The 14760-nt window shown below is 39.0% G+C and overlaps 1 protein-coding gene across 3 annotated transcripts in view; it reads right to left on the minus strand.

The window, feature by feature from the left end:
- FBXO25 (F-box protein 25) overlaps nucleotides 1-14760 on the minus strand; it is a 51690-nt gene that overhangs the window by 15782 nt on the left and 21148 nt on the right. For 2 of the 3 annotated variants that reach the window (XR_016311951.1, XM_089671966.1), the window contains exons 6-11: nucleotides 13184-13276; nucleotides 11737-11830; nucleotides 7689-7864; nucleotides 7417-7599; nucleotides 2874-3017; nucleotides 293-319 (exon numbers count right to left, since the gene is read on the minus strand). Coding sequence is in view for 2 of the 3 variants with exons in the window: in XM_089671966.1 (XP_089528092.1) it covers nucleotides 293-319; nucleotides 2874-3017; nucleotides 7417-7599; nucleotides 7689-7864; nucleotides 11737-11830; nucleotides 13184-13276 (717 nt within the window). In the remaining variant the exon portion in view is untranslated. The remainder of the gene's footprint in view (nucleotides 1-292; nucleotides 320-2873; nucleotides 3018-7416; nucleotides 7600-7688; nucleotides 7865-11736; nucleotides 11831-13183; nucleotides 13277-14760) is intronic. The other variant, XM_089671967.1, reaches the window with a different exon arrangement.

The following is a 14760-nucleotide window of genomic DNA, read 5'->3' on the forward strand; positions in this document are numbered from 1 at the left end:
TTACTTCCACTTTGAACTGGAGAATAAAATGGGCTGTAGTCCACAGTATTCAGAAAACACTGAGAAAGCAATGTGACTTTCCTGGATGAGCATTTTTGCTCTGAAATCTTGCTTACATCATTCTTTCCCCTTTATGCTTGAAAATCAGGTTAGAAAATGAAAAGGAGAAGCATGCTGGTTGCTAGGAGCCCCTCTGACAGTTATCAGTTTAGAAACTTTCACTCATAAGGATTTAAACATATATGAAACATACATCCCATGGAATATCCTGATAGAAACATGCACCAAATACCTTAAATATAAGCGCTAGCTGACAGTCCTTTACAAATAAAGAAGACAAGCAGAGAAGGAACGATGAGAACCTTCATATTATAATTTTAAATTATAAGGCTGTAATAGATTACCATTTAAGATCAGAGGGTGGCTAAGTAATAAGCAATAGTACCTTGCAGTACTGGGCTCCTGGTTTCAAGACCCAGCGGATGACATGATCTGCATGGAATATGTATGTTCTCCTCTTCAGTAGTCAAGTCGATGGATAGTTGATTTGATAAACTTTTAGGTGGTCTACAATAATACTACTCTACCCTACAAAACTAAGCCTTGTACATGACTGACACATTTTACAGGCACCTATTTGCTTTTCTGGTCACTAAGCAGAGCAGAGCACATCAGGAAAAACACAAATATACAATGTGTGTGTGTGATATATATATATATATATATATATATATATATATATATATATAAAAATAAATAAAATATATTTATTAATACATGACGGAGAGGTCAGTTGTTGCAAAGAGAAGGAAAACAGGAGTAACAGCCTATCCTCCTTCAGCCCTGTGGTCTCCCTACTAGTTGCTGAATACAGTGAGAGTTACAGCCATACATTCAGCAGGTGTATAAAGCAAAACACTAATTAATTTAGTTATCCTATCAGTTTTATGTTTCTTCAGAATTTCTTTCCTGTTGCCAGTATTACGTGTATGAAGTATAATAAAACAACTATTTAGGCACCCAACAATATGATCATAGCTCCCACTGTCCCTTGTTTGGGATCAAATCCACTGCCCTTTGGCCTTTCAATTGTCCATCTTGGTCTGATGAATAGCGCTCTATAATTAGATATATTTTCTAAATGTTATGGATGAGCTATTAAAAAATCAAAAATCTATTTTTTCTATTTATTGTGAAGCATTGGCTGGCAGGATTGTGGACTGTGTGTATTTGTCACCTAGGTTTCTCACATACACATGGTGAGAGGCTCCATCCACATGGCTGATGTGAAGAAAACCAGACTTTTGTTTTCTCAGATTTTAATTTCTATTTAGGGTCCTGGAGCCCAAAAGCTTTGTATAGTTTTAGGGCCATACACTGCTCAAATTTTGTCAGGTTGTTAAGGAGCCATTACAAATTCGATCAGTGGGTAGCCCTTTCAACTTTCCCAAGGAAAAAAATTGAAGGAACCAGGGGCAAAATTGTAGTTGGTGATGTTCGGGTATTTTGACAGCTAGGACTGGCTGTCAAAATGCAATACCTGCAGCGTGATATTCATCCTGTGCAGTGCGAGCTGTGTAGATTTTTTTCTATTCCATCTGCAAAAATCTGTATGTGTGACCAGCTTTATTCTAAGCTCTGAAGAGTCCTTTATATACACTATGAGATCAAAAGTTTGTGGACACTTGATAATCTCACATACTATATGGTAAAAATGACTGTATGTGACACCCCTCCTAATTACGGAGTGCAGGTGTTTCCAGTGAAAGTTCTTGTTAATGTTACAGCATACAAAGGAATAATAACGGTGTGCTTCCAACCTTGGGATGACAGTTTTAGGACCTGACCGTGCCCAAAAGTCAGGTCCAAAATGATATGGTTTGATGAGCTTGGTGTGGAGGAACCTGAGTTGCCTTCACAGAGCCTTGATCTCAACCCTATTGAAAATCTTTGGGATATAGTCAAATGCCTATTGCGTGCCAGACCTTCTCGTTCAATCTCAGAACTAGACCTCACAAATGCTCTTTTTACTAAATAGGCCAAACTCCCACAGACACACTTTCCAGTAGAACCTGCTATAGCCCCAAAATGTTGTTCAGTTGTGTATCAATGCTCAAGGTTTTGGAATGGCATATTTAACAAATTTGTATTATGTAAGTGTGATGGTCAGGTGTCCACAAACTTTTGATCATATAGTGTATGTGAACTGACTGATGCTCAGGTTTCTCGCTTTCTCTGTAACTGGATGAAAATGCTGACAGCTGTTTTGGGGAACCCATTAGGGTACACCATGGCAGTCAGGAACTGACCCGATTTTAGTTAGTAGCTTGGATCATGTTTTGCTTGTTTTATGCTATTGGCCTGCTGTACAAAGCCCTCCTCCATTAAGACTGTTTCTGCTGGTCTGCTGTCTTGCTACAATAAATTGCATAAAAATAAAATGCTCCTGGGTGTCGTTATCTTGTGCATGGTTTATGGCTGCTGTAAACTAAATACAATTAAAAGAACACCATCATAATTTTCCTTTAATTATGGCTGCATGATGTTCAAGCACATTATTTTACTGCCATCGGAGTTATCCATTAAATAGACTGGTGTCCTAAATCTCACTCCAAAAACACCAAACATGTAGAAACCATAAACCATTAGTTTGTACTTTATAAGGGTCATCAGAGCTTAGTCTCTGATCACATTCACCAGTATTTTTATTGTAGCAAGGTCTAGTGTCACCAGGGTGTTATTTGGGCCTGAGCTCAAGTGAGCCATATAAAGTACCAATTATTTGTGTAAGTACTGATTGTGCGTTTGTACTTTGTGAGAATCCAACCATTAAAACCCATTTGTTACAATAAAATGGCTAATAAATCTTTTACCTTCCAAAACAGAATGCTGCAGTGACGACATAAGTGTAGTGTATCTCCATATTCTTCCCTTTTTGGATAAAACTTTTGGAGTCTGAAGAACATCTGTTTCCAGTCAACAAGACCATTTTCAGTCAAGATCAAGTGCTGGTGAAACTGAAAAAAGGGAAAAAACTAAACATGTGTACCTCTATATAAAAAAAAAATGTATATGTCTAGTACAAGTAATATTGAAGAATGCAATAAAAGCAACTTGGCTAACATTTAAATGGTTGTTAACCTTAGACATGAAAAATGTACAAAGTATATTATAGTGTGTACATGTCTATTCAGAGCACTAAGTGTCATTTCTTTCTGCTGCTTCCTTTCTCCGCTATCAGCATGAATCACTTCTGATAAGTTTTCCTGACACCAAGAGATAAAGGTGACAGGGGAGTGATCTCCAGCACATATTCTGTGATTGAAAGCCTCAGCTCTGTTACTGTGTGACGTGGGTGTGTCCATTCCCTACAATCAGCTCCCAGAGCTCTCCTCGCTGAGCTCTGCAGGGGTTAACTTCAGCTCTCCATCCTGTTTTCTACCAGCTCAGACAAGCTTTATAAATTCTGAACTTTGACTATGGTTGTAGAGAAGAGAAAACTGCAGATAAACAAGTACAACTTATGAAGGAGGATTTGTTTCATCTCTGTGTATCACCTGAAGCTAGTTACTTCATGGGGTATACAGTATGTATATAATATAACTTAAGAGATTCAAAAAGTACAAATGTAAATGTTTCAAGACCTTAACCGAATTGGTGTTTTATAAGCTTTAGCCAAGGACCCTCCCACCCACAAAAGAAAAACAAAAAAAAACAAAAAACACACAACAAAATTTAAGCACTTAAGTTTATAAACATATTTTTTCTATCTTGCTTTTTATTTGTTTTTCACCATCTCTACAATTATTGTCCTGTATTAAATATTTATTTGTAGTACTGGAGCACTAGGGCTTATACAAAACAATTTGCTTTGCAGCATTTGTCAGAAAGAAGAAACATTTAGGGCAGTTTCACACTAGCTGGTTCCACTGCAGTGCATTTAACACATTTTACCTCTGTTGAGATTTATTCCAAATCTGGATCTCTGTTCTTTGCAGCAAAAGTCACATCTTTATTCACAACGGATGGTACAACTTTCCTTGGCTGGTGCAGCTATAAGAGCTGGACGCACGCTAGTGTCATTTATTTGTCAATTTACAGTACACTTTTTATTCTTTATATTATTCACAAAAGAAAAAAGGAGACTAGACAAGAGAAGAGGAGAGGCAGATAGAAATCAATAGTATTAGACACAGCTCTCATAGTCAAAGCAGGCAGGAAACAAAGGGAAAGCTGGACTCTCCAGCATGAACAAAAGTATGATTTTTACTGTAAAGAGCAGTGATCTAGCCAGTCTACACCTCAGTAACTTTTTTTTCTTTTACAGAACAGAAACCAGAAAAGGCTGTCTGGTTGGAATTCTGTTTTATGTGCCATGAGTTAGGGCAGCCCATTTAGTTAAATGGGCAGCCTAATGAACCACAATAGACCACAAATTGTACATGTAACATTTGCAGCAGTGCAGTGTACTGCAGGTGAGCTAGGAAGGTGCAATGGGAACCATTCTAAATCACCAAACATGCACATTATCACAGAGCAATGATTTGAATGGACCAAGGTTTTTTTTTTTTTTACTCCTCATCCATAATAAACAAAAGAAAGACCATCAATTTAAAAAAAAAAAAAGGGAAGAAGAGGAGGAAGAAGAAAACAAAAAAACACACGCTTCAGGTCATACATAGGTGATCTGTACCTCTTCATTAACTCTAAAATGTTTTGTTCCGGCATGCTTGCTCAGCATTACAATGGACAGGACAGTACATGAACTTAAAAACTCTGCTTAGACAGTGCACACGGATCCCTGCTTAAAGTTAGCTGTACTAAGCTTTATTGGCCTGAAAAGCCTACAAGGCTTACTAAGCTTGTGACACTCTATATTTGGAGAACTACAGTGTGTACTACAGTGGTTCACTGAACATGACTCATTCATTTTTATTAAGAAGTTAAATGTGAGGCTGCCAAGGGAGGATTGAAAGCCATTAACAAAAGTTTGGGCACCCAGTTCAAATTACACATAGTAACACAAATCCTGCAGAGAAAACAGGGCAGAACAAATTGTCAGGAAAATTGTAATACACAATCACCATTTAAAGCCACCTTATATTTTCAAATTTGTTAACAAAAAAAAACCAAAAAGAACTTAACTGTTACATACAAAACTTAAAGAAAATCTGTCTATTTCCTTGCTCAGGTCTATTAATAGCCCAACCTATTTATACTCACCATCCCCATATACTCCTTTGTGTCATTACTTTGCAGTCCTAACCCTGCATCAGCTCCTTGTCCTGGATGATGATGTCATCCCCTCTATCATGAGACAGTGTTCCAGCCTGGTGACTGGCTGCTTAGTCTTGAGCACTATAACGGGAAGAGATCACATGTTCCCCTATCCCCAGAAGCACCAGATATTTTTTGGGCAGCTCAGATGGACCAAAAAAAACAAAAATCAATGAGGGAGTGCAGCAAATGGAGTAGAACTGGGTCAGGGATTCACCTTTAAAAGAGATCCAGCCACCTACCCACTTCTTTCCCAATTAACAGTCAGGAAGCTGACACATTTATTTCTTAGTTGAGCAATGCAGCTTCCCATGTCACCTTTCCTCCAATCTACTCATTGGACTATAAGGCTTTGTTCATGCTATATGCAAAGATGTCAATTTTTCTGCATGCGTTGTGCAAGGGCACGAAGAAAACAATTGTTCTCTATGTGCTTTGTTCACACCACAACACTGCAAATTTTTTCTGTGCAGGAATTTGCAACGTGTATAAAATTCACTGAAACATGCATGAAAACTGATGTAAACATGTGCCTTTGCAAGTGAAATCTACGCATTTTTCCCCATCAGTTTTTCTGGATGTATGGTATGTACAAGACCTAAAGGCCTTACATCAGTTCTCATGTGCGTTTTGTGGTGTGAACAGGACACATAGAGAACAACTGTTTTCCCTGTGCCCTTGCAGAATGGAGACTGCACTGCGCAACTCTTTCCTGTGAAGACCGGACATTTAGGAAAGCAAAGTAAAACTGCAAGTGCTGGAGTAAGAATTTAACAAAATAGTTTACTTTGGAATGTTTATTTAACTGTGCCCAGTGCATTAAGCAAAAATACTGAGGGTTCAATACCCTCAGGGAAACAGTTGTTCTCAAAATAGTACACTCCGGCACCATCTTAATCTGCTACATCAACAAACACAGCTAGTAACTGAAACAAAATATTAGAATTTGTCAAATCTTCTATATTGGTCCTCAGAGATCCTCTGTGGATATAATTTGTGCCCTATAAATAATAAAATAATAATAATAATAATAATAATAAAAACAACAACTTTATCACATAACTGCACCACCATTATCAGCATTGTGCATTCAAGTTCTGTTTTGTATAGCCAGCTGCTGGGGTAACTGAAAGATAAAACACAAGCAGTGCAAACTGAGATAATGGCAACTGTGCTGATAATGGTGTAAGAAAGTGGCAATTTAAAAAGAACTCAAAATATAAAAACTATAGGAATAAACATCCCCCCCCAAAAAAAAAATATTAAAAAGGAAAGAATATGGGAAACCATAAGAAGGAGGGAGTAAAGACATCTTAACACAATGCTGGGCAAATCCTAGGAGCCAATGGACCTGAAAGTAAAAAACAAAAACCTATTCCTTGAGCTACTTTTCACATCTTCCAGATTTTTACATTTCTTAAGGAAATATACAACCTTTATTTATTTAATACATTGTTAAAATAAAATTCCCTTATTTTTCTAAAATTATTATATATTTTTTTAAGCAGACAGTACCACACTGCAGCAGCTGTATCTTGTCCCCCTTTTCAGCCATCAGTGGTACAATTTTATAGAAAACCTTGAGCAACTGTGCATGGTAACCAATCAGCTTATATCTTTCTTTTTCCAAGCTTATCTGAAGATAGAATCTGATTGGATGCTATGAACAGCAGCTCCAGATTCTGTCTCCCAACAATTTTGATAAAATTCCCTTCAATGTATCTCAATTTGTGACAGGCATAGTGATAGCTGACTAAAGATTGGCACAGTTGCCATTTTTGTGTAACCTGCTTTACCAGTAAGGTGCACATGGAAGGGCAATGCACATCACAAAACAAAGGATTTCCCAGCAACACTTACCAGCCAGCATGTGAGACAACCAATTAAGCCCTGTCTTACAGTTTGCATTATAAACAGAGGTTTTGTTCACACAAATTTGTGACAGCTGAGCCAGCATGATTGTTTTGTAAACAAATCCATGTAAACACCATGATCAGAGTTAGTGGTTGTTTCCCACAGCACACAGTCTTAGCACCATGCTGAAGAATGCTGATCGATAGACTGCAGGCTGAAAGTGGATTAAAAGCAAAAGCTAGAACAGTACAGGATACAATTTGTATTGTTTAGTAAATTATTTACCATTTTCTCAGTAAAGTGATACTTGCACAGTGTTTTCCAGAGATGACTGTCTTCACTTAGAACATGCAAAGTTTTATTCAGCTGGCCAAGGTTGATGATGTCCCAGGCATCTGAAAACCTGTGGAAAATGTTGTTTTGCATGTGCAATGGCATATCACAGAAGTTAAGGCCATTGCCAAGTTGCTGGAGAACGAAGCAAAACAGGAAGTCATTAGAAATATCTATAATAGATTCCTCCATCATAAAGAGAAATACCAACAAAGTGGCCATACCGGATTGATCTGCAGACTCATCAGTTGCTCCTGCCAAGAAAGGATAGCCTCTAAGCGACAAATCCAGATATTGACATTTCCTACCAATATAAATCTCTCCAGTAGCATGCAGAGTGTGGCACTTAGGTCATGAAGAAGCTCTCGTATTAAACGTGGATTGTACTGATCTTTTACCACTGAAAGAAATGTAGAAAGATTGCAAAACTTGGCCATAGCTGACAGATATACATATTTTATGAAGTAGTAAAAGCATAAACAAACAAGATGCTTTTTCCATATTGGGTGGAGTTGGCAGGGTTCCATTTTCCACAAGGTCTATTGTCTATATAGGCTACTGCCCCAGAAGCAACACAAACTCTAATTTTTAGAGCTGAAGTTTAACCTGTTTATATTTTGCCTTTTATGGTCCCCCCACCTGCTACTTTATTAAGATGCCAAATACATTTTTAAATAATACCTTTCCATTTTCATTACACACCTTATATTAGACCATCATAGTTGGGGGAGTTTTACTAAAACTGGTGCACTCAGAATTAGAAGTGCACCAAAATTTCGGTGGTCGAAATGTTTCAGCTAAAAACACCCCTATCAGCCATTGGCCGATATGAAAATAAGCACTGATATAGGTGCCAAAAATAACCCCGCCCCCTCGCTACCATCTGCCCGCCGCTGCTGCCAACCGCTCAGTGATTCTCAGCCTTAACTGAGAAACTACCGAACAATCCCGGCGTTGGGCATAGAGATGAGTGGAAAGATGGCCTCCACTCATCTCTATGCCCTTGGAGGACAGGAGCGATGTCACTTCCGGTTTCAAGGCCTTGTAAAGAAGACCTTTGTTTTTTTTTTTTTTTAAAAGCACTACATTAATACTTTTTTTGATCTGCTTTACATTGTAGAGGAGAGATGTGGGGTCTTATTGACCCCATATCTCTCCATAAAGAGAACCTGTCACTGCTTATTTCTATCAAAAGGGATGCTTGCATTCCTTGTGATAGGAATAAAAGTGATAAAATTTTTTCACGTAGTGGTAAACGCATATGTAGGCCACGCCCACATATGTAAACGGTGTTCAAACCACACACGTGAGGTATCGCCACGAACGTCAGAGCAAGAGCAATAATTCTTGCACTACACTTCCTCTGTAACTTTACACTGTAGAAATTTTTAAAGAGTCACTTATGGAGATTTTTAAGTACCGTAGTTTGACGCCATTCAACGAGCGTGCGCAATTTTAAAGCATGACCTGTTGGGTATCTATTTACTCGCCGTAACATCATCTTTCATATTTTACAAAGAAATTTGGGTATAGATTGTGGTTTTTATTAATCATTAAAGTGTATTTTTTTCCAAAAAAAATATATTAACTTTTAAAAACCGTCCATTTTGGTTTCGGTTTTCGGACAAGTGTATCCTTAATTTTTGGTTTCGGCACCAGAATTTTCATTTCGGTGCCCCACTACTCAGAATCTGGTGCAGCTGTGCATGGTAACCAATCAGCTTCTAACTTCAGTTTGTTCAACTAAGCTTTGACAATAAAACCGGGACGTAGATTGGCTTGCACCAGAATTTGTACTCAACAACTTACTGTGCTGAGCGCGCTCTCCCTGCAAGGTAGCCAGCAGTGATTTACTTACAATCAGGAGCTTTCCAATCGTGTGTGCTGTGACAGTCAATAAATGTGACAGCCAATCACAGCTGTCACATGACCCAAATGCCTGCCTCCCAGCTTTTAGAACTCTTAAAAGGGCCGAGAGGTGGCCGACGAGAAGGGATTAAGCAGACTTCCCTGGGTAACACCCACAATGTGATGCTATGCCTACATGTTTGCAAGAGCTGAAATCCAATGAATAAAAGGGGTGGGCCAGGGACAGAAAGGTCAGACTGTAAAAGACTAGATGATGATGGATGTCATCCAGCCTGGAAATGGGACAGGCTCTTGTCATGATCGCGGCGTCAGACCCCAGACCTTAGACCTTCTCACCAAACTCGTGACCGAAGGACTGGCCGATCTAAAACCGTGATGTGACGTGCGTAACAACGCCACACCCAGCACAACGATTTTCCAGCTAATGGATACCGATCGAAGTGCCAGCAGCCTGAATCGATTGTTACTGGGTCAGGTTTATTACGCAATTAACCCCTTCACACTGCCACCACCTCTTTCTTGTTCAGAGAAAGAGGAAACTTGCAATATCGCTATAACACTATAATAATTGAAATAATCGTAGGCATAACCCGGTCATTGACACAGGCCGGTTATACAGAGAGTTAAACCAACAGTAGCGTCTCTTTAAAGGCAGGGATTCGTAAATTGCAATTAAGAGCTGTAGAAACAGTTCAACACTTTCAGAAGAAAGATTTATTACTAAAAGGGTCAAACAGGTGCAGTAAAAATATTTACAGAGAAGATGTAACTAAGATATATATATTATATATATATATATATATATATATATATATATATATATAGAAAACAGCACAGCAAAGAGATAACAGGGAGAAGTTAAAGGATTAAGTTACTTGCCATAAAGCCTTGGATGGAAGCAGATCACATTTCAGAGCGAAAGGTCCCCCCAGGTGGTATACTGATGTTAAGAATGGGAAATGTCTTCAAACTTAACTTTCTTAGGCTTGACAGCCTGCTTTAAAGTTTCCCAGCAGGGGGTGGTTCTGAAGTAACAGACCAATCTCCTGTTTAGGGAGGGATCGTCAGGCGGAACCCTAAACTGGAACCAACATCTTTCATAATTCATATTCTGGTCATAACTTTTCATCTGCGCAAGCGACAGTCAACCCGCGGGTATATTATTATGCAGACAAGTCTGAGGATTATTTAGATATGAATTATGAAATTATATAGTACACGGTTCACGAGTTCTATGTTTCGGCTTCCCTGATGGTCCGAGATAAGCGAGTGACCCATCAAACTGTTCTCCTGCTCATTGGCCATCTGACGAGGTGTCCGGTTTTTATGTAAGTCTTTCATATTCCAAGATATGAGACATAGGGGAAGAATTTATTTGAGAAGTGTTCATCTAATTCTGTCACCTACGCTGAGCTAGGTTTATTAGCTCAGAGTCCCTTTCAACTCCTGGGAAGGCTGTTAATCTTGTTACGAGGTGTGAAATTACACAGGTACTTTGGCCAGTGAGACTCCAGCTCTCTTGGGAAAACTGGTCCTATCTCTTCCAAGGTGAGAAAGGATACAGCTTTCACAGACAGCTCGGCACCTAGTTAGAAATGCCTTGCCCGGCCAGTGACCCATAAACAGTACACACACACTGGCCAGATGTCTCCTCTCAGTGAGAGAGAGGGGTGGGGGAAAGATAAGGGAGAAATATATGTGTCAGGACAGTTAACCACTTTACCAAGATGGAGGTTGAAACCAAAATGGTTGAACCGCGTCCATCTCTGGGTATACGCTGTTACAGCTCTGACTTTCTTCAGCTCATGTAATCGTGCCTACGTTGCACTTCATGAGCATTCCAGCCCTCGCCTTCAAATCCCCTCCAGCTTGCCAGCCGGCTTCCTGCAACCAATGCAAGAAGGACGGTGTGGAAACATGGCATTCTGATTATCCCACAACCATGGCTGTCTTCCCCTTTGATGGATACAGATCTGCCTTTTATGATCTATTTTTGCCAATTGTACAATAAATCTGTTTTAAATGTCTACACTTAGAGGCACCTCTCTTTCACCCTTCTCTCTTTATTTCCAGAGTGCCTTGGGAAATCTAAACCATGGCGCAAACATGGTTTCTCTAATCCAGTTCCTCAAACTACCTATTGGTGATCAAAGGAGATGGATGGCCTCATCTGTCATCTAGCATGGTACAAGGACGGTGCGCCAACATGCAAGTGTTCATCCAAATTTCCACAATGAAGAGCCCTAAAAATTATAAGTGAATTCAGTATAGGCGATAGTCGAACAGCTTTTAAGAAGCCACGGATTTAAACAGTTTGTTAATTATGTTAACATTTACTTTAACTGAAAATTCTGCAACACCAGTGCTCCTATGTATCCACAGTGATAATATTGTGCATATTACCTTTTTTGACAATTTTTTCCAAAACATTGAAATAATTCTTCTGTGCTGCACCACTTAGTGATGTAAGCTGAGACTTTGCTATCAGCTGGAGGAGCTGTGGATGGAGAGAAGGATATTAAGAGACTAAGACAAAATCATTTTATCCATTTGTAGAGACAATTTCAGTAGAACATGCCCATCCCCTGGGCTTGGAGACCTAACACACCTAATTCTATACAGTGTAACTTCACATACACTAGCTCTGACAGATAATAATGCTTCTAAGAAAATGCACAGAAAAACTATTTCAGTCACCAATTTTACAATTATGATAAATAAGAAACTGCCTATATTTTGTCCCTCAAAGATTTTCAGATCACTTCATAGAATCACAGCTGAAATAAATGTGCATCTTAAATTCAGATTAAAACAAGTGTGCCTGGCCAGGACTTGGTCTAGAGCTCTTTCTTTCAGCTCCCATAAGTCAGCACCCCTGAAACCCTCCACTCTCTCAGTACCTACATAGTGGTTCCGTAATGTACTTTCAGGTGCAACACATGCAGGCTACATAAGCAGTATTGCCATCAGGTGCTTGTCTACAAATAGCATTCACTGTCCTGGAGTCTTTCCAGGAAACGTTCCAAGGATACTTGATCAGTAGAAGAACATGCTAGAGTGAGGATATGCGTTTCCAAGTTAAAGAACTGCAACACATTAGAGGCCCTGTCAGGTTTATACCACTTGAGGTTTTTATTTTTTGAACAGATCACCCCTTTGACGTTATATGCCGTTTCCAAGCAATGCATATAACCACATTTCTGGAGGTTTGGAAATGGGGGCTGATCTGTTTTTTTGCTACTTATGTTTGATGAAGTGCAAAAGACATGCACACTTCACGATGATTACAGCTTCTGAACGCAGGTCAATCTCTCATCCCATACCATTCTCCACCATGATGGGGGTTTGACAGCCCCCGGACATTAACCATGCAAGCATATATATAGTGTACACTGTGTACGTTAATGTCAAATTCAGAAGAGCAGGGTGTGTAGGACACTGTGGAAGCTGCGAACAGTCTTGCGTGACACTGGGTGTTCTGCAGACTGGATCTGCAGCAGCTCCATACCAATTATGTATAGTTTACAGGGCTACAGCAGATAGTGGTACAATTCAGGAGGGCTGGATTGATTCAATAACATCCAGACACAGAATAGGCATGCACAGAGACAAGTGAAGCTGGAGTTGGGCTCTAAAACCCTGCGCACTGCTTGGAACTCCCCTTCCAAGCCTTCCTGGAAGTGTAACACATGCTATCCACCCCTCTGTAAGATTCACTTTAAGTAAAGAACAAAAAGTAAAAGCAGTTAACATATCTTAAAACAGTGTAAAAGAAGGATTCAATTAATGTTTATATATGACAATTCATCAGCATGTTCATTGATAAAATATAGAGCAATAAAACACTTACTCTGACAACGTAATTACATTTTCGGATATCCTGAATTGCACTTGAAAAGTCTAAACGATTAAATGCTTCACCCAAGGTGCAATAGCCATGTCTCTGTTACAGAAACAGGTAAATAAGTCAGACTTTATATATGTTGTAACAATATGCAACAAAATACAATCCCATGGTCAACTAAGGCAAACAACAGTGTATTTGTATACTACTCTCTAAAAACAACCTATTTAATGGATTGAGACAATAAAATATTTTTTTATTTTTTTGGTTTTTTTTGAAGAGTGCTTTTTTGTGATTCTATTTTTTTTTTTTTAATTCAATGTCCTCCAATATGGTCACAGACAAGCTCATTGGTCTAATGTCCAATAAAATATGCCTTTGGAATAGTATTGCAGACACAATCACTGCTTTAATGAACCACGGTTTGTGTAATCACATCGATTTTCATATCCATTTCACTACTCCACTGTAAATGAGCTTCTATATCAGGAGTAGACAACTTCAGCATACCAGTTGTGGTGAAACTACAAATCCAATGAGCCATTGCAAGACTGACAGCCACAGACATGAATCCCGGAGTCACAGGCGTGATAGAATTTGTAGTTTCAACACAGCTGGAATGCCGAGGTTGCTTACTCCTGGTATAAATAGTTGATGTTCCTGTTTAGAGCTTACCATCTGCCAGTAAAAAGTGGTAAACATAAAAGTTATGTCATATTTAAAGTTACTTGATAAAATGAAAAGTACTGAAGAAGAGGATAAAAAAAAATAAAATAATACGTTCCCTTCAAATGTATATATTGTACTGGTGAAAGCATTCAACCATAGCTGACAACTTCGACTGATTTATCGGCACTTTAGAATCTAAAAAAGGTTTTCATCTAATATAAACACTGTATATTGGCTTGGCTAACAGAATTAAAACCAATACAGCAGCTCTGTATTTCCAGTCTATTGACACAGCTTTAGAATAATGGCTTGTAAAATGTTAAGCTTAATTTTGAAAAACATGCTTTGTTCATACTGGCTTTGGATGCAACGGTGCCTTTAGCATATGCATGGCTTTTACTCTTCAGACATACAGACAGAAGCTCAAATAACTGAGTAATGGTCAACTGGTAAAGGGGGCTCAGCAGCACCTTAGTTTAGGTACCCCAGAGGTGAGCAAACATCTCAGTTAAACTTTAACTGCATCGTGGGCACCCAAAAACCCAGGGACGGCTCATATGCCAATACCAACTTCCATTATGAGGTTACACCTTGGCTTACTCCCACCTATAACATCAATGGGACAACGCTGAGAAAGAAAAAGGTGAGGTGCAAAGCACCAAATTCCTAGTAGGACATTGGTATATGCATTGAGGATTCATAGGCTTTTGATTTCCTGGGGCTTTCTGCAACTGACCTCTTAATGCCTGCACTAAAATGTACATACAGGAGGATAGTACACAGTCACTCTAAACAACATGCTGTAACATTAGACACTGCTCCCAAGTCTCACACTACATCATGTTGCCACTTGTAAAACACCCTAAAGTACAAACCAGTCATGTGATGCAACTCCTTGGTTGTTGAGGGGGGGT

This window comes from Staurois parvus, unplaced genomic scaffold (assembly GCF_062004578.1).
Source record: "Staurois parvus isolate SC_StPar_1 unplaced genomic scaffold, SC_StPar_1.0 ptg000116l, whole genome shotgun sequence".
In the NCBI taxonomy this organism is placed as follows: domain Eukaryota; kingdom Metazoa; phylum Chordata; class Amphibia; order Anura; family Ranidae; genus Staurois; species Staurois parvus.